The sequence below is a fragment of the Peromyscus leucopus genome, chromosome 5, assembly GCF_004664715.2.
Source record: "Peromyscus leucopus breed LL Stock chromosome 5, UCI_PerLeu_2.1, whole genome shotgun sequence".
NCBI lineage: Eukaryota > Metazoa > Chordata > Mammalia > Rodentia > Cricetidae > Peromyscus > Peromyscus leucopus.
The window spans coordinates 135728391-135754892 of NC_051067.1; the positions used below are offsets into that span (position 1 = coordinate 135728391).

Below are 26502 nucleotides of genomic sequence, written 5' to 3' on the forward strand. Positions count from 1 at the left end.
GGACCTGCCTAGGCTCTGTGTGCCGGACTCTGCTGACTCCCCATGGGAGACCTTGATTTAGGGGATGTGGGGATGTTGGGGATGTGGGGTGGCTTGGGAGGGAGGGCTGGGAGATGGGAGGAGGAAGGAGGTGGGATCTGTGGGTGGTATGTAGAGTGAGTAGAAAATTTCTTAATAAAGAAAAATGGGAAAAAAAGTTAAGCATGGTTGGGGGCAAAGTTCAGTGACAGAGTAACTGCCTGGCTTAAGCAAAGTCCTGAGTTTTATCCCCAGCAACAGCAAAAACTTTGTTTTAAGTGGATTTTATCAACAGGAAATTAGCATTCTACTTATCAAGTTCAGACTGTATTGTTAGGAGAAAAAGCCATAAAAAGGAAACAAAGTTTATTTAAAGGACAGGAATGAAGGACAACAGAAACTCATGAGAACAGTATTTTGTTAGGCAGTATTACATGGAGGCTATATAGAAACTCAAGAGCCCATGTTTAAATCCTGCCTCACATACACTAATCAGGGTTTCCTCCCCCTTTCTCAGCCCTGCACATTCTTTCCTTTCTGCAGTATGAGGGACTGTGCTTTGAACCCAGGGCCTTCATAATCTAGGCAAGTCTTCTATCACTACTTTTGTCCCCAGATGCTGTATGCATCTCTGTGTGGGTATGTGCACATGAGTACAGCTTTCAGTGACGGCCGGAGGAAAGCATCTAGCCCCTGGAGATAAGTTATAGGGGTTTGTGAATCACAAGTGGTAGGTGCTGGGAAACGAACTCCAGGCCTCTGTGAAAGCAATACTTGCTCTTCCATCTTTTCAGCCCATTGTTTCTATGTATCTATCTTTTTTCATTTGCACGTGTGTGTGAACACATGTGGAGGTCAGAGGAAAATTTTCAGGAGTGGTTCTCTGCTTCTACCATGTGGGTTCTAGGTGTAGAACTTACATTGTCAGTTGTCAGTTTTTGTTGCAATTGTCCTTACTTGCCCAGCCATCCTGCTGGCTTTGGATTTCTTTCTTTCTTTTTTTTCTTTTTTTTTTTTTTCCGAGACAGGGTTTCTCTGTGTAGCTTTGCGCCTTTCCTGGAGCTCACTTGGTAGCCCAGGCTGGCCTCGAACTCACAGAGATCCGCCTGCCTCTGCCTCCCGAGTGCTGGGATTAAAGGCGTGTGCCACCAACGCCCGGCTGGATTTCTTTCTTAACCTTACTGTTTTTTTTTTTTTTTTTTTTTTGACAGTGTCTCTCTACATAGCATTGTCTGTCCTGTAGACCAGGCTAGCCTCAAACTTACTGAGATCCACCTGCTTTTGCTTCCCAAGTACAGTATTTAAAGGCACTTGACACCTCACCTGGCCTTCAATTTTTATAACAGCAGTCAACACATGAAATACTGTGAATATTTAATCAATTATGGTGGCTGACGTTTAATGAATAGTAAGTTACAATTTTGACCCTGGGACTCACTCAACAAAGGAAGAACTATCTGTACAGTTACAGATGCGGGAAGCTTACTGGTGCCACTGATTATACATGTAGTCTCATTTTACTCACAAAGCCAAGGTTTAGTTAGGTTCTGTGCTTTCCAAGGTTATAAACCAATCATTACCAGGTAAGAATTCAAGCTGAGATTCATGGGATTCCAAAGCCATGCTTCTCAAATAGGAGCAATAAACTAATCATTGCCAGGTAAGCATTCAGCTGAGATTCATGGGATTCCAAAGCCATGCTTCTGAAAAGAAAAGGCAAGGCCTTCCAGCTTTCCTATTCTTTCTCTTGTCTAATCTCAATTTCCCAGCCCCAGTGCCTCTTCCAACAAACTCCCTAAAATCTCCAACTGTCTGGGGAGTGGAAGATAGGCGCAACAATGGAGAGTAAGAGAAACCTTGGGCAATGGAAGGATTCGCAGTTTGAGATTAGAACAGAAGAGAAAGGGATTTGGGCTGCCCACACCTTAAAAATGCCATCCGAGGATTTACACGAAAAGCAGTCTTCTTCCAGTGCTTCTAAACTATTGTCATACTACGACAGAAGATGGATTTTTTTCTTCTAATTTTCTAAGTTAGCACTTAAACTAGGTAGTTTTGAAGTTTTGAAAGGATTTGACTAGTTATGTCCACGCTACAGGTGCCAAGCAATCTTTCTTGGGAAGGGAATTCAGTAAAAACGTCAAAAGTACAAATGGACGGACCTCCTTTGTGTTTTGCCAACTGGTAAGAAAGTAACTACTAGTTTCTAGTGGAATTTTAACATTATTATTGTGTTGTCGGGGCGTGGGGCGGCAGTCTTGCAACTGTTTCTCTCCCGGAAGGCTACTTGATTCACAAAAACCAAACCGACCCGAGCCGAGAGGCACAAAGTGGCGACTGAGCTCGTGGTCCCGGACCCCGCACTGGCTTTGCGGGATCGGCACCGGAGGATGCCTGAGTCACCTTGTTCTGCGTTCCGGTTCTGGAGCCCCAAGGCCGACGCCGCCCGACCGGGACGCGTTCCGTCCCGCGCATGCGTCCCGCGTTCCGCTCTCGTCAACCCCCCTCGCTCCTATTCCCCCCTCCCACCCGCTCAGATGACGTGACGAGGCGAGGGCGGAGCCAGGGTCTGTGGCGGGAGTGGGGGAGGAACTGCGAGGTGTGCGTGGACGTCAGACTGGATAGCGGAAGGTCAGGGCGGCCCGGAGCGGAAGTGGGGCTCGGGAGCTTGTCCGCCATTGTGGGCCCGAGGAGCGGAGGGCGAGCGGGGACGAGCAGCGTGCAGGCGGCGAGCTCGGGCCCCCTTCCGCGATTCCCTAGCGCGAGCCCGCTTTCCGTAGTCCCCGCGATCGGCGGCGGCGGCGGCGGCTGGAGCAGAGCTTCGCGAGGGCGGCAGCCGACTGCTGTGAGTGCTCGCGGAGAGGCCCAGGCGGCGGCGGCGGCGGCGGCGGCGGCTCCTCCTCTCGGGTTGCGGTGAAGAATGTCAGCCACTAGCGTGGATCAGGTGAGGGAGCAGGGCCCCGGGCTCGGCGAAGGCCCGAGCCGCAGAGCTCCACCCTCGCGGGCGGCGCGGCTCCTCAGGCCGCCGCCGCCGGCCGGCCCCGTAACGGCGCCGCGGCTGCCGGGGTCGGGGCTGCCGCCCAGGTCCGGCGTGCGCGCTGGGCGGCTGAGCCTGCGGCCGGGGCCCGGCACCGCTCCGAGGGCCGGATGTCCCGGCGGCGGGCGCGGCGGGGCCCCGAGCAAGAGGCGGGCGCTGGGGGCGATGCAGAGGGGCGGCGGGAGGCCGACAGGCGGAGTGGCTGCGGAGGAGCTGGTGGGGTTCACTCCTACGCGGATTGTTCGGAATAACTTGTCTCCGAGAATGTCTCTGATTAACACACTTTTCTTTCCTCTCCTCCCCCCACTCCTCCCTTTACCACATCTTTCGTCTTGCTCCAGAGACCTAAAGGGCAAGGAAATAAAGGTGAGTTTGGTTATGATTTTTTTTTTTAAATCCTCAGAGGTTGCCTAGATGTTATTTTTAAACGGCGATAGGTTTCTTGCTTGTTTTTTGCTCTTCTTAAATATTAAATGTTAGGAAAACATCCGTCGCAGCTGAGACAGCCAACATTTAGGTAGTTTCTGGGTTTGAAGCTACGTTTGTAGAAACCGAGGTACTGCAAGAATAAACAGCTGTCTTGGTTGTATTTCAATTATCGTAATGGTATTTCTTTAGTTTTCTATTTTATCTTTGTTACATAACTTAGGTCACACAATTTTCTGCTTTTGTGTATAGTTAAGTGCGTTTTTAAAGTGAACATTCTGTTTGAAATGTCTGGTTTACATTGAAATTCTCATGGAGTTCTATGTCACATTAATGAAAATCATACGGTTCGGTTAATCACTGATTCCATAGAAGTTGCTTGCAAAGAGGCAACAACAGTACAGAACTCCTAACAGCAAATATGTAATCTTACTGTATAGCCCTGATTGCAAGGTGTGTCTCAATCTGGTATCTTACAAAAGCCCGAGAAGGAAATTATTTGTGCAGTTATTGCTAGTATTATATGATTTACTATTTAAAAACTACCACTAAAAGTAAGGCATTTAAAACATAAATGTAGCTTGTATTTATGCCTGTGGAACTAAGTAGTCAGCTGATTGAAACATTATGACATAAATCATGTGATATTAGTGTAGAACAATAACTCCTTTCTTGGGATGGTGCCAATTAAAGAACATTACAATGAACTATGTATTTATAACGTTTTTGTAGTGCCGGAAATGACACTAAATACAATTATACTTCCTGTTTTTTACCCCCAGTAATCAAGTACTGCTTAGAAAATAAGATCTATAATAGCCCTTTAGGTGTAAGTTTCATGTTTCTATTGATGATTTTAATTTTTTTCCTTGGGTTTTTATGTTGCAATGCTGGTTAATTAGAAAATAATTGGGTTCTTCGCAAAATAATTTCCTTCATGTTGTGCTACATTTTATATAAGAATTTGTATATATCAGATGCATTGTAGTGTGTTAGGTAACAAGCTTACTGCTTTATTTTAATTAATGATGTTTTTTTTTCAGCATATAAATATTTAGGAATTTTTAATTCATAGAATTTCAGTTATAATTATAAACTTCAGAATTAGAGGTTAATTTAAAATTAGTTATTAAACATTTGTAAATTTAAAAGGAATTTCTTTTTCTTTTTCGGCTTATCTGACCATCTGTGAAATCTATGGTCATTATTGCCTAGTGTAAACTATTTTATCCTAGAACTATGGGGAATGGCACTTTGCAAGGCTATTTGAAGTGCTAGGTGCTTTGTGTTACCTGTTTTAAGGTAAGTGACTTCCGTGAAGTTTTTTTTTTTTATATATATATAGAAATATAGACCATCTAGATTGGGTATTGTAAGCTTGTTCTATATTATCAAAGTTAGGTTTACTCAAGAATCACTTCATTTTGCCAAATGACTTCTTTGTTGTTATCACACTTATTTATAAATCACCTTACAGATAGAAGTGAGCCACAGACTGCATTACCTGGTGACTAAATTTTTTATATGACAATTTTTAATTATTAGTATCACTTCTGATTTAATATTTAGATACACATACAAATTGTGGTTTTGGGATAGTTCTTTTTTCTTCCAGTTTTTCTTTTACTCTTTTTGTTCAGTTTATAATTTTTTCTTAGGATAAGTCTGGGATTTCTTAAAGTCCTGGGTTCTAATACCACATAGAGCTACTGATTTACTAAGTTTGCTGAGCATATTGTACCTTTTTGTTAAAATTTCTCTTCTGTAAACAAAAAAAGCCAGTGACTATTTTTATTAGGATTATTGTAATTATAATAGCTTATTGCTCTAGTTACTATTTGTTGAATTATTTTTTATCCTCTTGAGGAGGAGAAGAAAAGCTACTGGTCCAAAAGTATTGGTATATTTAAAATCATGTAAGTTGATTTAAAATGATAGAAACCATAGTAAGCTTATAAATACTTTACAGGCCAAGTCAGGGCAACTTTTGTGTGTTTGAGAAAAGCTTCTGCCTTAGCTGACTTAATTTTAATTAGTGAAATTAATTGTCTTATAGTCTGTGCATCATTATCAAGCAGAAAGTATAACTTATTCCTGCTTTACAACTGTAAAGATAGGGTTAGTAATTTTGAATTCAGAGCTTAAGAACTATGTTCCTAAGAAGTTGGTATCAGTTAAAATTCTGAAACTAGCTGACTTAATATGATTTCTGAGATGCTATGTTTCTTTTCTGAATTACCTTTAGCTGATGTTCTTAGCCTAACACCTGGCTTTAGAGTCTATTTTTCTGCAAAGTGTTTTCAAGCATATCCTTAAGGCTTATTGTAGTAAAGGAATGAAAAGGAGTTCTGTTCAGTCTATTTGGGAAGACAAAAAAGCTTCTGAAATATAATTTCTAATTTTTCGGTTTACTTATTTTTACATTTTTATTTTCCTTTTTTTAACTAATTTTTTTTTCCTATATAAAATGTCAGAATTGCTTGTTATACTTGGCAAGATATTACCAAAGGATAGTTAAAATTTAAGGATAATTACTTGTTGGCCCATAATTTTCTTTATTAACAAGAACTTTGCTTGCTGTGTCTTCATTTGTGTGTCGGATGTCCTCTTGGGCCTTCCTCCTTCCTTTCTTTTGTCCCTTAAGTTTATATAAGTAAGCAACACGTGGAAATCAGTTTTCTTTCTCCTCCTCTTTCCTTCTGTAGGAGGGACATGTACACCATTTTATACAACTGCAGTTTAAAAGAATTAGGTTGAAGTTGGTTGTTTGAATGCTTCAGAAAAGTAGTGTATTTTGGCAATATTATGTTGTATCTCTTCTCTCTGTCCCCCCAAGAAATGATTTCAAAGCACCATACTATCATTATTTGGCTTCATATTATTAATCCTCACAACATTCCTGTAAGGAGATAGAGGGTATATGGTATTGTCGCTGTTTTTGTAGGTGGGAAAACATGATGCACACATCTGTTGACTTTCCTAACTTGATGTAGTCAGGACCAGAGCAGAGAATCACCTGGCTTCTAAGGCCCATGTTCTATCTTGATTTGACTTTGCTTCATAGGGCAGAGGAAACAGGCGAAGAATCATGTAAGTCATCTGTTCTTTTTTCCCCTGGAGAACTTTTACACAATATAGAAGTGGCTTAGATTTCATTAACTGTTCAGTGACTTTCAGTCTCCAAGACATTAGATTGCCCTTAAACAATGATCAACAACAACAACAACAAAACCCAGTTATTTTAAGAAAAATACGATTCTGAAATGAAAGAAACAGTCAATATCTTATTAGGAGCCTTTTAGTGAATACTTTTTTGATTATATAGCAGTATGGATTAGATAACCAAGAACTAATGGATGCAAGAGATAGAAACGATTGTTTTAGATACTGGCTGATATGCATACCAGTTTAGTAGTCCAGAAGTAGGAAACTTTTATTTATTTATTTATTTATTTATTTATTTATTTATTTATTTTTGTTCTTCAAGAAGTAAAAGATGGTGCATTGCCACTGTTGAGAAAGGAATAGTCAAACCATTGGGAAGCACAGGTGTAGCAGACTGTGGGACTGCAGTGGTTACCTCAGCCCTCAGATGGCATTGGGTATATCCTGTGGCACCCTCCTTTTTATTTTGTTAGTGGTGACAAACAGATTTTAATTCTGGGGCACATTTAGCTTAAGTCTAGCTCTAATGAAGACCTTATGAAATACAGTTAAATCTTATAAGTGGAGTCGGGATCCATTTGATCTTTGGGTCATAGAGATCAGCTTTGAAGGCTTCATGTTCAGAGTAGCTTTATTTTTGAACCATCTCTGATCATCACTGGATGGAAACAATGAAGGGATTTTACAGATCTTTGCTTATAAGCCACTGCTCACTAACATTACATTTTAGGAGATGTACACTTAGGGCAAAATTAGAGTTGATGCTCTGGATAAAATTAACCCCACATTAGTTGGCACTACTTTGTGATATAGTTTTGAGCAGTAGTTCTAAGAGATTGATATCCCTCAGAAATTGCTTTTTTTTCCATTTCATGTTCCAATAATAAATATTGATACCATATCAGATATTATCCCAGTAACCTTTGTCTGTTTTTCTGGTTCAGAAAAATTTTAGTTTTATTTGGGGTGTTGCAGTATTCAGTATTAATAAAGATTATTGAATATGGTCATTTAATACGAAGATGAAATGAAGTAGGCAGTGACTGAATAACCTGAATAGTCATCAGATTAGTGAGCTCAAATGGAGATCACCAGCCTCCTTGGTAGTAGACCTGAAATTGAATCCAGGAGGTGGCTTTATATGTACTCAGTCACTGCTGGGACAGTGTCCAAATATATTTTTTTCTTGACTACAGACACATTTTTTACAGTGTTTATGAAATAGCTTTTTAACTAGCGTGACATTCTGATTTATCCTCTAATTTGTTTTCTCATGTGTTTCATGAGTAATCATCATCATCTTTGGTGTCTTAATTGTTTTACTTTCATGTGAAAGTCTTATTTATTGGTGTTTGGATTTGAACTCAAAGCCTCTCAGTGCATGTTAACTTCTTCACCAGTGAGTTGTTACCCTCAGTTAGCCTTTGGGAATCAAGGTATGTGCACACACATGTATTAGAGAATCAGTCTTACATATTTGAATTAGAATACGTAAATAGCATACACGGGGTCTGGGTTGGCGCCTCCAGTACTGCCAAAAACCAAACCAAAACAACATAAGGCCATAGTCCACACTGGTTTTTAACCTTGTGATCCTTTTGCTTCTGCTTCTCAAGTGTTGTGATAACCAGTATGTGGTATCAGACTAGTCCTTTCTAGATTTTTCATAATCATGAATTTTAACCACTTTGACTTGAGAAATTTAAGTAATTACTGGAACTTTAGGTCATAAATAGTTACTAGAAGGCTGGGCCTGGTACTGTATACATGCCTGTATGCCCATTGCTTCACAAGCTGAAGTGGGAGGATTGAGAATTCAAGGTCAGCCTGCATAACATAGGAAGACCCAGTTTTGGTAAGAAAAAAATTCTTACCTTTATCAGATTATTAGACTTTTACAAAGTTAGGTCACATGCTCAAATAATATTGTCTACATCATTACTTAAAGTTATTTTAAAGTCACACAAAATTTTAGGAAGCCCTTTCCAACATTTGTGTGTTTCTTTGTTCACTACAGTGTTGAAATTGGGGTATTTAAGATTTTGGTCAGGGGGAGTGTATAGATCTGGCTTATATAATGTTGGACTTATGAATCACAGGATTTCTAAGTTTTCTGTGGCACACATTAAATATTTATTTCTAAAGGTTATCCTTAAGAGGGTTCTTAAAACAGCAAGGAATTCAGGATTATTTTTTGCGGAGTTGACTTAAAAATTTTAAAATGTTAGATTGTGCTATAAATTTTATAAGGATTACATTTCTAATACAAGTATGTTTTTTAGTTTCAGTACAAAATGGTTCGATTCATCAAAAAGATGCTGTAAATGATGATGATTTTGAGCCATACTTAAGTAGCCAGACAAATCAGGTAAGTTTTTTGTAGATTAAGATTTTAAGAAGTTAAACTTCTATTAGATTTTGCTAATTTTTCCAGATAGACATCTAATTGAATACAAGACTAATATAATGTGAATTAATCCATGTAGTTTGCCTATGTTTGGTAAATAACACTTGCAGGTTTATGGCAGAGAAGACTACTTTTGAGATTATAAGTAACTGAATGGGGTTCTAAAATATTTAAAGATGAACATCATTTTTATATATTATGCTTAGATTTTTTTTTTTTTTTTTGAGCTGAGGACTGAACCCAGGGCCTTGTGCTTGCTAAGCAAACACTCTACCACTGAGCTAAATCCCCAACCCCTTAGAATTTTTTAATATTAAGGTAGTTTAATCTTTTACTATTGCAGCCATGTTCTTTCTTCTTGTTTTTTTTTTTCTTTCCTTTTTTTTTTCTCTCTCTCTCTCTCAAGACAGGGTTTCAATGTGTAGCCTTGCCTGTCCTGAAACTCACTTTGCCCATTAGGCTGGCCTTGAACTCAGAAATCCACCTGCCTCTGCTTCCCAAGTGCTGGGATTAAAGGAGTGGTCTACTATCACCCAATACAGCCATGTATTTTTTTTTTTTTTTAAAGACTTATTTATTTATTATGTATACAGTGTTCTGCCTGCATGTATCCCTGCAGGCCAGAAGAGGGCACCAGATCTCATTACAGATGGTTGTGAGCCACCATGTGGTTGCTGGGAATTGAACTCAGGACCTTTGGAAGAACAAGCAGTGCTCTTAACCTCTAAGCCATCTCTCCAGCCCCACAGCCATGTATTTTTAACTAAAGCAAATTAAACTTAATTTACTGGAAAGTTTTACTAGATAATTATTTTTTGTTTTATAACTTTAGTTAAATGTATTTTCTTTTAAGACATGAATTTAAGTTACTGCAGTTTTTCATTTTGCAGTATTAGAGAATAGAATTAAGGACTTTATAAATACTTCTTTATTGTGGACATGGAGATTAAATACATATTATTAGTGCTCCCCCTCCCAATTCTGGGATTGGAATCTATGATGTTGTACTTGCTAAGTCATGTTCCACAATTAAGCTACATGCCTAGCCCCTAGTAGCTTCTGAGAAGTTGTTTATAAGGATAATTTAAATTCTAAGAAGCAGTAAAATAATGGTATTTGGTATTTAGACAAAATTTTTGCTGTCATGTTTATTGTTAAATTTGTGTCATTGGTCGAATCAAATTTTGAAAACACAATTTCAGCCTCTACCAGTTCATGAGGATATTCTGGAATGAAGTTTCTAGTGCTGTTTCTTTCACTTGTAAAAAGATATATGAAAAATGTACTCTGAAACTTTAACCTAGGTTTTTAAAAGTGTAAGAGGAAAAGGCACTAAGTGTTCCCATTGAATTGCACAGTTAGACAATTTGAACAAAAAGTTTCTGCTTTGTGGATTGTAGACTTGATTTGTAGCTTATAGAAGTGATGGCTTTGCTCAACCTCATCTACCTGTTGGTCATTTCTCTTTATCCACTTTTCTTTGTGTGCTGGCTTAAATTCTTACCATACATTGGAGAGGAATAAATAAATGAGGAGGAATGAAAACAAGTGGTAGAATTTGTGAATGCTTGGCAGGAAGGAGTAGAAAAAAATGTTAGCATTTGCCTTTCCACAGTACCAAAAATGATTACTTCTAACAAGACTTGCATTTTAAGAGCAATAACAGTTTAGAATGTTGGAAACTAGGTTTATTGTATAGAAAAAAAGTGGAAATTTGTCCCAAATCTTAAAGATAAGTTATATAAATAAGGTTTTAAATAATTCAGAATTTCTTAGCTGAACTGTAAAATTAAAATAACTCAAGAGTATTGTCAGTTTAGTGGAAACTGAATATATTGCTGGAATATCTCAAGTAATCATGATTGACAGACTTTATAAAGTTGTGTAAATACTCAAATATTTAATGAATTAGTTCCTTGCAGTGCTGATCTAACTAAAGTAGTTATTCAGTTAAAATTCAACTTGATAAATTGTGAGGTTCTTGTTAAGATTTATTTTTATGTGTATGTGTATGATTGTAAGTTGGGTGTGTGTATGTGGGTCCTGCAGAGGCCACAAGAGGGTGTTGGATCTTCTGGACCTGGGATTTATAAGTTGTGAGTTGTTCAAGGTGGGTTCTGGGACACGAAGAACAGGAAGGCTCTTAACTGCTGAGCCACCTCTCCAGCTCTACGTATTTTTAAATGTGTTTTTTAAATTAATCTCTTTGTGCAATTTCAAAAGTTTTAAGTAACAAAAATGAATCATCTGGTGGGAAAGGTGTTTTAAACTTTTGACTGATGATTTAAATTGTTTTATATGCTTAGATCTAATTCATAGCAGCTAACTCTAGGATTGTGCTAAAAATGTTGTTGGCTTTACTCCTCTGGCAGCATACTTCTTCCATTTTATAGTGTTTTATTTTGTAAAGGAGGAAGGAAACAGATCATTGATTCCCTGAGTCCAGGTTTCTTGTTTCAGCTGCCCTTTTTTTTTTTTTTTTGGTTTTTCAAGACAGGGTTTCTCTGCGTAGTTTTGCGCCTTTCCTGGAGCTCACTTGGTAGCCCAGGCTGGCCTCGAACTCACAGAGATCCGCCTGGCTCTGCCTCCTGAGTGCCTTTTTGTTGAAGATGCCATGTAACTTGCAAATACATTTAAAGAGGAAGTTGGAATACTGATGTTACCTGTGCTCAGTGTTGGCGTTTTGTGTTTCCAGATTCTTGGCCATTTATTCAGAGAATTGAAATTAAAACCCACACTGATTTGCAAAAGTAGCAGGGAAATTTTATTTAAAGCAAAGCGGTAGAAAAATTTAGCATGTACTTCAAGGGAGCAACCAGCCACCTGAGTGAAAATATTCAAGGCCTCAAGTTGCTGTCTGGGTTCTCTCTTCAGGAGGTCTAAAGGAAGGATGGGCTGATTGCTAAGGTTGTAGTTTGAATGGTTCTCTACTTTGATTGATTGATTAGGTCATACAATAATTTTTCCATTGTGCATATTCCTTCCCATATGCATCTAATTTTAGTCATATACAGAGGAATAAAGTGGATTTAGAGTATAATTCCTAAAAAAGATGCAGTTTTGTTTTACTGTTCATGTATACCAAACCAGCCCTGGCTGGATCCGTCCTCTGATCTTCAGACTAGAATGCATTGAGAATACTTTTGAATACAAACTTGCTGAGTTTAATTGTTAGAGTAAAAACTTGTTCCCTTTTTCAGAGAGATACCTTCATGTAGGCCCCTGTGGGTGGGACTCTGAGGTTGCTGATTGCATTGATTGGAGAGGAGTGTGTACATATGTATATTACTAGAAGAGGGGTATATACGTACCACAAGCCAAGTGGAATCCTGAGTCATTCAGTCAGCCCCTGTGTTTTTCCAGTGGAGGCTTGGGAAAATAATTACATTTGAGTTTTATTCTGTTTTGGCATCATGTGCCATTGGATGTGATTTTTTTTCCACTGGCGTTTCAGTAACTACCAAGCCACAGACCAAAATCCAAGTCTGATTGTGTGATCGTCAATACTAACTAAAAAAAAAATTACCTGCCAGATGTGATGGTGTACTTAGCACTTAGGAAGAGGCAAGAGGATCTCAAATTCAAGGCTGACTGGGATACATAGTTAAGTTGAGTTTAGCTTGCACTGCATAGCAAGATTGTCTCCTAAAAATCAAAACAAAAAATAAAGCCCACATAAAACCGCTACTACAGTTTCACAGAAGTGGTTCTATTTGTCATGAGTGCATTTAAAATGACTTGCATACTTGATCTCCTCTTTAGTTAACATTGCCCATCCTTGGGAAATAAGACTTATTTTCTGGAGATACAAATGTTTTCTTGATTTCTTAAAGAAAAAAAAGTAATTACCCTAATCTTTGTATTTGTCATGCATGTTTTTTTTTTTTTTTTATGAAAAGCCTCAGAGTCATCACTCCATGAAGTTTTATATTTCTGAGTTAGTTATTTGCTGATGTGTTTTGTTTTACTTTCTATACATGAGTATAATACCAGTTAAGTTGGAGGGTTAGTTCTTGTTGCTGGATTGTGGAGTGCTCCAGTACAAAGAATGAGTTCTTTATCTTTCTATTTCTAGTCACTGGTGTGATGGTATCTGGCAGGTCAAGGGATTCATGAAATATATATTAAGTGGATGAATGTGTTAGGATATTTGGTAGGATTACAGAATGAAGAATTACAGTTGATGAAACACAGTTTTGTTATATTTAACAATTTTATGATTGTGTTTTGACACTCTCACTGTATAGCCCTGGCTGGCTTTACCCTTAAGACTCTTCTGCCTTAGTCTCTCAGGTACTGGTATTCTTGCCTTGACAGTGTTTTTGCACTGCATTGCATTGCAAAAAATCTCAGTTTTTGCAATGAACAATAGAAGAAAGTAAATATTATCATTATAGATACAGTGAAAATCACTAACCCATTCATTAATTCCAGAATCAGGAGAGCTTTTTGTTTGTGTGTGTTTGAGATTGGGTTTGGTGGTATATGTAGTTCACATTAGGTTTGGCTCTGAACCCATCAGTTTCCACATGTATTAGGATCATAGATGTGTGCTACCATTCTGGGCTTGGAAATTGGGAGTCAGTCTTTGAAGTACTTGGGTACTTTTTTTGTTGACCTGTTCATTTTCTGAGACAGGGTCTCACCATGTTTCCCTGGCTGTCCTGGAACTTCTTCTGTAGACCAGGCTGGCCTCGAACTCAGAGATCTGCCTGCCTCTTGAGTGCCGGGATTAAAGGTGTATACTACCACTGCCTGGGCAACATCTCCATTTCTTAATGTTTTTCTTTTTAATAAATATTTATATTCTCTGAGAATTTCGTAGGATTTTTTTTTTTTAATCATTTTTAGCTTTGTCCCTCAACTCTTCTTAGGTTCAACCTCCTTAGCTTGTTTTAAAATTGAATCTTATGTCTTGTTTAAAATTTTTTTATTCATTTAAAAATGTTACAGACTTATAATTTATTTTTAAGTGGATCAGCATTCTCATTTATAAGTATTTTTTAGTTTTCTTTTAGAACTAAAATTTATATAAAAGGTGCAAAATCCAAGTGCACCTGTGACCGAATCCCGTGTCCAAATATAGACCATCTTTCATTAAAAATTTTCAGTTCTTGAGTTTAATTTTGTATTGACCTCCAGGGACATTTTGAGGATTTTTTTCTTACATGAATCAGATGTTTAGAGTTACACATATTTATAAGGTTATGATTCATGGATATATAACATGGAATGATTATATCAAGGTAGTTAAACTATACCTTAAATAGTTCTAACAATTTCTTTATGCTGTGGACACTTGAAACTTTTACTATTACTTGTTTTGGAATGCACTAGATAGAAACTATATTTGTCATGCTTTGGCTTTATTATACATTGGTGTCACTATATTCTGTTCTCATTGTTTTCCTCCTGTTTTTTCTTTTCCCCCCTTTCCCTGGGCAGTTCCTTTCTGTTCTGCTTTCCCATTTACACACATTCTTTTACCTCTTCTATTTCCTACTTCTATTAAGTAATCTTTTTGTCCTCATTGGTTTTCTTTGTGATACAAGGTCAGTCAGTCTACAGTCTACCCCCACTCACTTTGTGTGTGTGTGAGAGAGAGGGGGGCGGGAACAGGGGGGAAGGAGGGAGGGAGGGATGGACGATGTAGTAGTACTAAAATATCTAAGTTTTCAATAATAAGCTCTTTAAAAAACCGGAAATTTGTTCCAGATAGTATTTGTGATGTTACTGTGATAAGTTTATATTAGCATTTCTTTTTGTGGGGTCAGGACTTGAGCACCAGGGCCTCTTGTACTCTAATTAGTGCTACGCCATTGAACAAGGTCCCCCAGCTTTTAATATAAAATCTTGGACTTTATATCTTTCTATATAAATGAAAAGCCAGCCTCAATGGTACTGACCCCTGAGAGAAAATACTGACTGATGAGGTAGGTTTTTTCCCCCCTACCTTTCATGATTTTACAAATCCTAAAACTTTGTTCTGAGCTTCAGATATCGAACATAAAGACTGAGAAATCTGTTATTAAATGTATTTATTTATTTTTCATCAATAGAGACTCTGGTGAAAATCAGGGAATCACTTCAAAGACAATTCCTTTTTTATTAATGTGTCTTTCTAAGAAAACATTTTATTTTATATTTTTAGCAATATAAAATATAATAAGAGAAAACAAAAATCATTATATTGAAGTTGGACAAGTAACCAACAGAAGGAAAAGAGCCCCAAGAGAAAGCACAAGAATCAAAGACCCATTCGGTCACACACTTAGGAATCCCATAAAAATACTAAAGTGAAAGCTTTAATTAATTAATTTTAAAGATTTATTTATGTATACTGTCTGCATGTATGCCTGTAGGCCAGAAGAGGGCGCCAGATCTCATTACAGGTGGTTGTGAGCCACCATGTGGTTGCTGGGAATTGAACTCAGGACCTCTGGAAGAACAGCCAGTGCTCTTAACCACTGAGCCATCTCTGGAGCCCCCCCGAAAGCTTTAATTTATATGCAGAGGACCTGGTGTAGGCCCATTTAGGCCCTGTGCATGCTGCTTCAGTCTCTGGAGTTAATAGCAGCCTTGCTTAGTTGATATAGAAGGCCTTGTTCTGTTGTCTTCAATCACCACTGGTTCCCATACTCCTTCCATCTACTCTTCCTTGGGGTTCCCTGAGCTCTGAGGGGAGAGAATTGATGGAGACATAGCATTTAGGGCTATGTGTTCCAAGTTCCCTCTCTATGCATTATGTCTGACTGTGGATATTTGTTCTCATCTGCTACAGGAAGACAGACGCCTCCCTGATGATGGCTGAATAAGGCATTGATCTATGAGTATAGCATACTATCATAGGAGTCATTTTATTGTTACTTTTTTTGTTGTTGCTTAGACTAGTAGTATTTGGTTTTACCTTAGGTCTCTGGACTATCTTGTCTCTGGTTTTTGGTCACCTAAGCAGTGTCAGGTATGGGTTCTGTCTCATGGAGTAGGCTTTAACTCAAACATTGGTTGGTTACTCCCACAAGCTTTGTTCCACCATTGCCCTAGCATATTTTTCAGGCAGGAAGATTGTAAAGTTTTGTGGCTGGTTTGGTGTTTACGTTTCACTTTTGGTAGCCTGCAGAGTATCTTTCCATACCAAAGACCCTAGAACATGGGGGTTAAGGTTCTGTGTAGGCACCAGCTCGCCTTTCTATGTTCAGTGAGTTGTGTGGGTGTTGTCTTCATCAATGGGGACTTGTTGTTAGTTTGTGGAGAGCAACCTATTGTCTTGGCAACAGCCTGGGTTGTTTGGGGATTTCCATGGGACCCTTATGGCCAACAACTCAATTGGATGAAACCCAGTCCTGGTATTGGAAGCTTTGTGGTGACAAGAGATGGCCAGTTGGGACTCTGTCTTCATTATTTGGAAACTTCATTAGAATTGGCTTAATATATTTTAGGAAGTTTCCACTGCACTAGGTTTCCCTACCTCTTCTCAAATGCCCCTCAGTTCTGTCTCTCCCTACATTCTCTCCCTCAGCCCCATATCCCCTTCCCCTCACCAACTGATCCTCCCATTCTACTCTCACCCCCTAGTCTACCCATACAATCCATCCTATTTCTACCTCTAGGGAGGTGTGTTCCCTCTGGACCCTTTGTCTATACCTAACCTCTCTGGGTCTATGGATTGTAGCTTGATTATTGCTTTTTTAATGGCTAATATCTATATATAAGTCAATGCACTATATTTATCTTTTTTGTTCTAGGTTACCTCACTTGGTGATCTTTTTTTTCTAGTTCCACCCATTTGCGTGCAAACTGCATGATGTCATTTTATTTTAATAGCTGAGTAATACTCCCTTGTACAAATATACCACATTTTCTCTATTCATTCTTTTGTTGAAGGATGCCTAGGTCATTTCCAGTTTCTGGCTATTATGAATAGAGCAGCAGTGAACGTACTTGAGCAAATGTTCTTGTGGTGTGCTGGAGCATCTTTTCTGTATATGCCCAAGAGTGGTATGGTGGATCTTGAGGTAGATCATTTCTCAACTTTTTGAGGAATTGCCTTATTGATTTCCATGAGGGCTTTACAAGTTTGCTCTCCCACCAGCAGTGTGGGAGTGTTTCCCTTTCTCCACATCTTTGCCAGCATGAGCCCACTTGTGTTACTGATCTTAGCCATTCTGACAGGTGTAAGATGGAAACTCAAAGTAGTTTTGAGTTGCATTTTGCTGATGGCTAAGGATGTTGAACATTTCTTTTAAGTGTTTCTCAGCCACTTGAGATTGCTCTATTGAGAATTCTTTGTATATATCTATTCCCCATTTTTTAATTGAATTATTTGTTTTTTTATATCTAGTTTCATAAGTTCTTTATATATTTTGGATATTAGTGCTCTCTCAGCTGTGGAGTTGGTAAAATCTTTCCCATTCTTTAGGCTGCCATTTTGTCCTATTAACGGTGTCCTTTGCCATGCAGAAGCTTATCAGTTTCATGAGGTACTGTTTACTAATTGTTAGTTTTACTGCCTGTGCTAATTCTGTTCAGAACATTTTTCTCTGTACCAGTGTTTACCTGATCTTGATTTAACTTTGGTAAGGGGTACCTTTTTAAAGTGTGTCCTTGTGATTCTCTAAATTTTCTTGGTATCTGTTGTTATAATCCCCCTTTTTTCTAATTTTATCAGAAACAAAATTTTATCAGGGTAAGTTTGTCAATCTTAACTAATTTTCTCAACGAACCAACTCTTTGTTTCTTTGATTCTTTATTTTTCTCTTTGTATGTTTCTCTTCTATTGATTTCAGCTCTGGGTTTGAGACTATCTAACAGTCTCCTCCTTTTGGATGTGATTTCATGTGTTCTAGAGCTTTTGGTGCTCTGTTAAGTTGCTAGTATGAGATCTCTTGCTCTGTGGGACAATCTTTCTATACTCTATGATTATATGTTGCTCCCATTGGTTAATAAATATGCTTGGCTGCTTTGGCCCATGATAAGGCAGGATAGAGGCAGGAGGGAAATCCAAGCAGAGACAGGGAGAAGAAGGGCAGAGTCAGGAGACACCATCTAGCTGCCCAAAGAACAAGATGCCAGCAGACTGTTAATGCAATGGCCACGTGGCAAAATATAGATTAATAGGAATGGTTAATTTAAGATGTCAGAGCTAGCTAGCAATATGCCTGAACCATAGACCAAACAGTTTGTAATTAATAGTAAGCCTCTGTGTGTTTATTTGGGACTGAACAGCTGCGGGACACAGAAAATTTCTGGCTACAATCTCTCCACTTTTTTTTTTAAACCTAGGCATTTAGTGCTATGAACTTGCCTTTCATTGTGTCCCAAAAGTCTAACTGTGTTGTGTATTCATTTTCATTCAATCTAGAAAGTCTTTCATTTCTTTTTTCTGTTTTGATCCATTTTTTCCTTCAGTAGAGAGTTGTTCAGTTTCCATGAGTTTATAGACTTTTGTTTCTGTTATTGAAATCCAGCTTTAATCCATGGTAGTCTGATAGGATGCAGGGTGTCATTTCGACTTTCTTGAATCTGTTGAGACTTGCTTTGTATCTGAGTATGTGGTCAATTTTGCAGTAAGCTCTATAAGGTGCAGAAAAGAAGGTATATTCTTTTGAGTTCGGGTGAAATGTTCTGTAGATATCTGTTAGGTTCATTTGGTTTAAAAAGTCTGTCAGCTCCAGCATTTCTCTACTTTTTGTCTGGATTACCTGTCCATTAGTGAGAGTGGGGTATTAAAGTCTCCCAACATCAATAAGTGAGGGTCAATATGTGATTTAAGCTCTGGTTGTGCTTTTACAGATTTGGGTGCTCTTGTGTTTAGGGTATATATGTTAAGAATTCAAATGTCATCTTGGTGGATTTTTTCCATTGAGTATGTAGTGTCCTTTCCTATCTTTTTTGATTACTTTTGGTTTGAAGTCTATTTTGTAAGATACTAAAATGGCTACACCAGCTTGACTCTTAGGTCCATTTTCTTGATATATCTTGGTATATCCCAACGCTTTACTCTGATGTAGTATCTGTCCTTGGTGCTCAGGTGTGTTTCTTGGATGCAGCAGAAGGTTGTATCCTGTTTTTCATCCATTCTGTTAATGTGTGTCTTTTTATTGGGGGAAATCAGTTCATTGATACTGAGAGAGATTAATGACAAATGGTTGTTGATTCTCGTTATTTTCTTATTCTTGTTTTTGTTGGTAGTGGTGGAGGAGAGAGAGTTTCCCTTTTGATTTTGCTAGTCTGAGATTATTTCCTGTGTTTTCATGGTTGTAGTTAACCTCCTTAGCTTGGAGTTTTCCTTCTAGAACCTTCTGTAGTGCTAGATTTGTTGATAAATACTACTTAAATTTGGCTTTATCATGGAATCTTATTTCCTCCACCCATGGTAATTGAAAGTTTTGCTGGGCATAATAGTCTAGGCTGGCCTCTGGTTTCTTAAGAGTCTACAGCACATCTGTCCAGGCCCTCTGGCTTTTAGAGGCTTCATTAAGAAGTTAGGTGCAATTATAATAGGCTTATTTCTTCTGTATGTTTATTGTTTTGATGATTATGTGCTGAGGGGACTTTTTTTTCTGGCCCACTCTATTTGGTATTCTGTATGCTTATACCTTTATAGACATCACTTCCTTTAGATTAGGAAAACTAGATTTTGTTGAAAATATTTTGTGTTCCTTTTGGCTGGGTTTCTTCGTCATCTTCCTGTTTTTCTTAGATTTGGTCTTTGCATGGTGTTCAGATTTCCTGGATGTTTTGTCTTAGGAGTTTTTTAGATTTAACATATTTTTTGACTAATTATCCATTTTTTTTTTCCTGTCATACCTTCAATGCCCGAGATTCCGTGTTCCAGCTCTTGTATTCCATTGGTGAAGCTTGCCTTTGTAGTTCTATTCAAATTCCTAAATTTTTCATTTCCAGAATTCCCTCAGTTTGGGTTTTCTTTACTCTCTTTCCATTTTCAGGTCTTGAACAGTTTTATTTCTTTCTTTCTGTTTATTATTGTTTTCCTGGATTTTTTTTAAAGGGATTTATTCATTTCTCCTTTAAGGACTTATATTCCTAGTCATATCGGCTATTTTGAGTTCTTTTTTTCAGCTGTGTTGGAATATTTAGGGTCTGCTGTGGTAGGGTTCTGGGCTCTAGTGAAGACATTTTCCTGGTTGTAATTGTGTTTTTACCTGGCATCTGCAATTGGGATGATTACAGATCTATCTGTATCTGGTGCTGATATCTGGTTTTGTCTTTGTTGTGTGGGTGTTTTGTTCCCTTGGTTTCTGTTTCCTCTCTGGATTTTAGGAGAGTGTGATACCTGTGTGTTGCTTGGTAGGAAATTTTCTGTTTCTTTGCCTGCTCAGTTGTGTTCCCAGGAAATGCTTGTTGGTATTGGAGACTGGGATAATTGGATGAGTTGGGTAAGGAAGGTTGGAGGAGTAGATATTTTGTGATCCTTTGGCAATGGAATCAGAGGAAAGGGAGACTGCAGCAGGTCGTTACATACAGAGCTGGAGATGAGACTGGGGGATTGGATCTGGAAGAGCAGAAAGAGAGGTGAAAGTCAGCTTTCCTGGCAGGAGTGGCCTTTGGGTTAGTGGCCTATTGGGTAAAGTAGGGGGTGGGATTCAGAGGGGAACATTTTAGGAGGAAGAGGTTAGAAGGGGAAAATTTGTGAGATCTACCAGAGATGATTTTGTCGGGGGAGGGGTGGAGAGGCAGAGAAGGCTGCTTTTGAAGGTGTTTTGTTGTAGAGCTGTTGTGAGACTGGGGGATTGGGTCTAGAAAAACACATTAAGAGTCAAAGATTTGCCTTAAAGACATTTTTGGGGAATACCTTATTTTTAGGGAAATTTTAGAGTATTTTTTATATTGATTTGTAACAGTTTGGGGTGTTTTTTTCTCATTAGTAAAACTTGCTATTTTTAATTTTGGGAAAATTTAAATGTACAGTTATTTAATATGCAAACTGAAGCTTGATTTTTTTTTTATTGTAGTAATGAAAAAATTGCTGTTTCTATAGTGAAAAATTTCTGATCCATAAAGTTAAAAGCATGGCGGTTCATAGCTATTGTCTCAGCACTTAAGGCGTGAAGGGAAATCATGGTATTGAGGCCAGTCTGAGAGCATGAAGAGTTAGAAGCCAGCTTTGGCTACATATACATAGCAAGACCTTGTCTCACGTTTTAAATGGGTAGTCAGAATTTGATAAGTAGTGAACAGCATAAGAGAAATGGATTTCTTAGTATCATATCCTTAAGCCAAGATTTAAAAAGAATTATTCTTTCCCAATCATTCTCTTGTTCTCTCTCCTTCTCTTGTGTATGCGTGCATACACACACACACACATACACACACACAAACCTTTGAGGATATTTCCCCCTGTTATCTTCTTATTCCCTTCCTCTCCTATCCAGTCTCCTCTTAGCAAGCTCCCCTCCTTTCATGTCCTTTTGTGTGTAAGACCTACTTCATTTAGAGTTGCTTGCATGAGAGCTTGGGTAGAGGATTCCTGTCCCCCAGCAGCCATTATCTTCCTATAACTCCTTTTGAGAGGCCTTATGAATGGTCCCTTCCCCATCCATGATACAATGCTCTGGGCCTAAGTCTTGTGCAGCTCTTGTTTAGATAGCCACTGTTTCTGAGAGTTCCTAAGTATAACAGCTATACCATGTCTAGAAGATAATTTTTTCCCAGTGTTTTTTATCCTCTGGCTATTAGACTCTCTGCATTCTCTTTTCATAGTATTCTCTGAACCTTAAAGAGGGTGATACAGATAACCCATTTAGTGCTAAGCTCTCTTCACTTCTTAGCACTTGGACCAGTTAGGAATTCCCTGTATTAACTGCCACCTGCTGCATATAAGCTTCTCTGACCAATGCTGAAAGCATTATTAATTTATGAGTATAAACATTTTGACACCATATCCATTTAGAAAAGGAACAATAGTAGGTTCCTCTTTAGGGCCTATGACCTCCCCTGCCATGGTCTTTTGACCAGGTTTACAGTACTACATATAAATTCTTGCTGTGGTGCAGACCTAAAATCTACCCAAGCAGCAAGCTGTTGATTTTTTTTATTGTAGTAATGAAAAAATTGCTGTTTCTATAGTGAAAAATTTCTGATCCATAAAGTTAAAAGCATGGTGGTTCATAGCTATTGTCTCAGCACTTAAGGTGTGAAGGGAAAATCAAGGTATTGAGGCCAGTCTGAGAGCATGAAGAGTTAGAAGCCAGCTTTGGCTACATATACATAGCAAGACCTTGTCTCACGTTACCCCTCATAACAGTCATGCCAGTATTGCACCGTTGAGTGCTTCTTGCTTGGCAGGTTGGTATTGTAGCTTGAAAGGTCCAGAGATGGGTGCACACTTAGTGCCTTTTCTCCCATAAGATCCAGTGTCTTCTGACACCTATAAAAGCTATCAAGCAGAGAGGAAGAGAGGAAGCTTCTAATTTATTTCCCTCTTGATTTCTTGATTACTGCAACTAAAAGTGTATGGTCTCTTCAATAGTGGGGTCTTATCATCTAGTTCTGATGGGCAACCAAAGAGCTATAGCAATAGCCTGTATTGTTTTGAGGGCCTCTGGGGTCTCCCTGATTGGCAATGGGATTTTCTTTTAAAAAATGTGTGACTTCTGGGAGCAGCAATAAGATAAAGAGGATATTTTATTGTATTTCATTTTAAAAATAGAGGAGAGTAAAACAGTTAATTGTGTTTAATGGTGTAAGCATAATCTTGATTTTTATTTTCTTCTCAGATATAGCATTTCTACATTTTGTTTTTTCTTAAGTACAAAATTTAAGTGGCCAAACTTGATTCCATAAAGATTGCAGTTTAATTCCTCTATTTGACATACATTCTGGATTTGTTTAAGTCTAGTGTGTACATTATAATTTAGTGCCTGTAAAGCTTACTAGCATTTTGTAGAAATTTCAGAATTTTTTTTTTTTTTTTTTTTGGTTTTTCGAGACAGGGTTTCTCTGTGTAGCTTTGCGCCTTTCCTGGGACTCACTTGGTAGCCTAGGCTGGCCTCGAACTCACAGAGATCCGCCTGGCTCTGCCTCCCGAGTGCTGGGATTAAAGGCGTGCGCCACCACTGCCCGGCGAAATTTCAGAATTTTAAAACTGGGACAAAAACCCAATCTTTATTTTACTCCTATACCTTCTGCCTAAAAATGCTATAATTTTTAATATTTTTAAAATTATTCATTGCTGACATAATCCTAGCACATAATCCTAGCACTTAGCACATAATCCTAGCACTTAGCAGAAGCAGGAGTATTGTTAAGATTGAGGCCAGCTGGGCAGCAAGACTGTCTTAAGGGTGATGGTACTCATCTGTAATATTTCTGCTGATAATATTGATTTGAAATTTTAATTGTGTGGAACAAATACATCTCTTTTCCATTCACCTAAAACTGCTCTCAGTCTTTCATCTAACCTTTTTCTCTTTTCCGTTTAAGTGAACATTTCACTACTGATTGTGGTTTTCTGTTTTGCAGAATAACAGCTATCCACCAATGTCAGATCCATATATGCCTAGTTACTATGCTCCATCCATTGGATTTCCATATTCTCTTGGAGAAGCAGCATGGTCCACGGCTGGAGACCAGCCTATGCCGTATCTGACAACCTATGGACAAATGAGTAATGGAGAACATCATTACATACCAGATGGTGTTTTTAGTCAACCAGGGGCATTAGGAAATACCCCTCCATTTCTTGGTCAACATGGATTTAACTTTTTTCCTGGTAATGCTGATTTCTCTACATGGGGGACAAGTGGATCTCAGGGACAATCAACACAAAATTCTGCTTATAGTAGCAGTTATGGCTATCCACCTAGTTCTCTTGGGAGAGCTATTACTGATGGACAGGCTGGATTTGGCAATGATACTTTGAGTAAGGTGCCTGGCATTAGTAGTATTGAGCAAGGCATGACAGGACTGAAAATTGGTGGTGACCTGACAGCTGCAGTGACAAAAACTGTAGGTACAGCCTTGAGCAGCAGTGGTATGACTAGCATTGCAACCAATAATGTGCCCCCTGTGAGCAGTGCAGCACCTAAACCAACTTCTTGGGCTGCTATTGCCAGAAAGCCTGCCAAACCTCAACCGAAACTTAAACCCAAGGGCAATGTGGGAATTGGGGGTTCTGCTGTGCCACCACCTCCTATAAAACACAACATGAATATTGGAACTTGGGATGAAAAGGGGTCAGTGGTAAAGGCTCCACCAACCCAACCAGTTCTGCCTCCTCAAACTATAATCCAGCAGCCTCAGCCATTAATTCAACCACCACCATTGGTGCAAAGCCAACTGCCTCAACAGCAGCCTCAGCCACCACAACCACAGCAGCAACAAGGACCTCAGCCACAGGCTCAGCCTCACCAAGTGCAGTCTCAACAGCCACAGCTGCAGAATCGCTGGGTAGCTCCTCGGAATAGGGGAACCGGCTTCAACCAGAACAATGGAGCGGGCAGTGAAAACTTTGGTTTAGGTGTTGTACCTGTTAGTGCTTCACCTTCTAGTGTAGAGGTGCATCCAGTGCTGGAAAAACTAAAGGCCATAAACAACTATAATCCCAAAGACTTTGATTGGAACCTGAAGAATGGACGTGTGTTTATAATTAAGAGCTATTCTGAGGATGATATCCATCGTTCTATCAAGTACTCTATCTGGTGTAGTACTGAGCATGGTAATAAGCGTTTGGATGCAGCTTACCGTTCTCTGAATGGTAAAGGTCCACTCTATTTACTCTTCAGTGTGAATGGCAGTGGACATTTTTGTGGAGTGGCTGAAATGAAGTCTGTTGTGGACTATAATGCATATGCTGGTGTCTGGTCTCAGGATAAGTGGAAGGGCAAATTTGAAGTTAAATGGATCTTTGTCAAAGATGTTCCCAATAACCAATTACGACATATTCGCTTAGAAAATAATGACAACAAACCAGTAACCAATTCAAGGGACACTCAAGAAGTACCCCTAGAAAAAGCAAAGCAAGTGCTTAAAATAATTGCTACTTTCAAGCATACCACCTCAATCTTTGATGACTTTGCACATTATGAAAAGCGTCAAGAGGAGGAGGAAGCCATGCGAAGGGTAAGTAAGAATCCAGTCATTTTTGTGTGAAGATTCATCTTCATGGGTGGAGTGTATTGAATGGCATCCTTTTTATACCTCTTAATATTATAGTTTATGCACTTTATTCTGAGAAAAGTCAAAAGCTTAAGAAACATAACTCTAAACTACCTCAAATCCACAGCCCTTCTAGTCACTGTTCTTAAATATTAGTTTTATGAGAAAATACATTTAAAATTTGGAGCACTATTTTCAAATAAATGTCTGCTATTGCTTTGTTTCATGAGAAAGGTGGTGTGTGTGTGTGTATGTGTTTGTTATGTAAAACTATAGTATATATTTTATAGGACCAAAATGTGTAACAAAATAGAACAAGAATTAGGAAGGGAGATCCGAAGGTCATGACCTTTAGAATTAGATCTGTAGCATTTGATTTTCTCATGTTAACGCTCTTTCTGTGAGACTCGGGGAGACTTTCTGAATTTACATATATTTGTATATGACTGGAATGTCCCAAGGTAAGACAGGCTTGAGTTGCTGTCTCTTCAGAACTAAACATCAATTTGGGGGCCTGATTTTAGATGTAAAGAGAATGGGGAGGGTAGGAAATGAATTTTTTTTTCCATAAAAAGTACACTTAAGGTTCTTTTGAACACAGGCAAGAGTAAATACATTTGCTGTGGAAATATTTGTGGGAAACTTAATGTTAAGGCACACACTTCTGTCTTCATGAAAACACAGCAGTGATTCATTTCGATGTACGATCTCAAATATATTATGGCTTCTTACGTGTGTGCAGAAGAGGAAATGGCTTCAGCTAACATTGAGTGAGCACTCTGGTGAATTTTATTGAGATAAGGATCTGTAGTAGTTTCCAAACCTGAAGGCTCAGAAGTACTTATTGGAGTGTTTGTAAAACATACCCCTTTATGGATTTGATAAGGACTTCAGTTATATTTCTGACAAGCACCCTAGGTGATCCTGGTGCCAGTCTTTGCTGTGCTGAACTGTTAGAAACTTGGCTTTGGGGTGATTCAGAGCTGTTCAAATGAATTGCTAAATAGAGTTTTCGCCTAGTTAAATGTGGGAAGTGAGGGAAATAATAGGATCAGAAGTTGTCAGGGAGTCTTTTTAGTTTAGCAGGTAAGTAATAGATTGTAATTGCTACTATGAGACAGTGGATCTGAGAACAATTTGGAATGTGGACAGTGTGATGTGGGTAAAGATGTTGTTTTGGGATATGCTTATTTTTTATGATCTTTGAAAAATAGAGGTAGAGCCTTCCTTGATTTAGACAGTTGAGATGGGAATCAGACTTGGGGTTTTTGTTCTTCCATGGCTGCGCCTGTTGAAATGGGATGAGATTGTCCGGGAGAAAAGATATGAC

General features: G+C 38.6%; 1 protein-coding gene across 4 annotated transcripts in view; it reads left to right on the forward strand.

Moving 5' to 3' along the window:
- Nucleotides 1–2601: 2601 nt before the first annotated feature.
- Ythdf3 (YTH N6-methyladenosine RNA binding protein 3) overlaps nucleotides 2602–26502 on the forward strand; it is a 39048-nt gene continuing 15147 nt past the window's right edge. For 2 of the 4 annotated variants that reach the window (XM_028864513.1, XM_028864510.2), the window contains exons 1-5: nucleotides 2602–2962; nucleotides 3397–3421; nucleotides 6426–6571; nucleotides 8929–9014; nucleotides 23538–25136. In XM_028864513.1, coding sequence (XP_028720346.1) covers nucleotides 6514–6571; nucleotides 8929–9014; nucleotides 23538–25136 — 1743 coding nt within the window. In that variant the 5' untranslated portion in view covers nucleotides 2602–2962; nucleotides 3397–3421; nucleotides 6426–6513. The remainder of the gene's footprint in view (nucleotides 2963–3396; nucleotides 3422–6425; nucleotides 6572–8928; nucleotides 9015–23537; nucleotides 25137–26502) is intronic. The other 2 variants (XM_028864515.1, XM_028864514.2) reach the window with 2 other exon arrangements.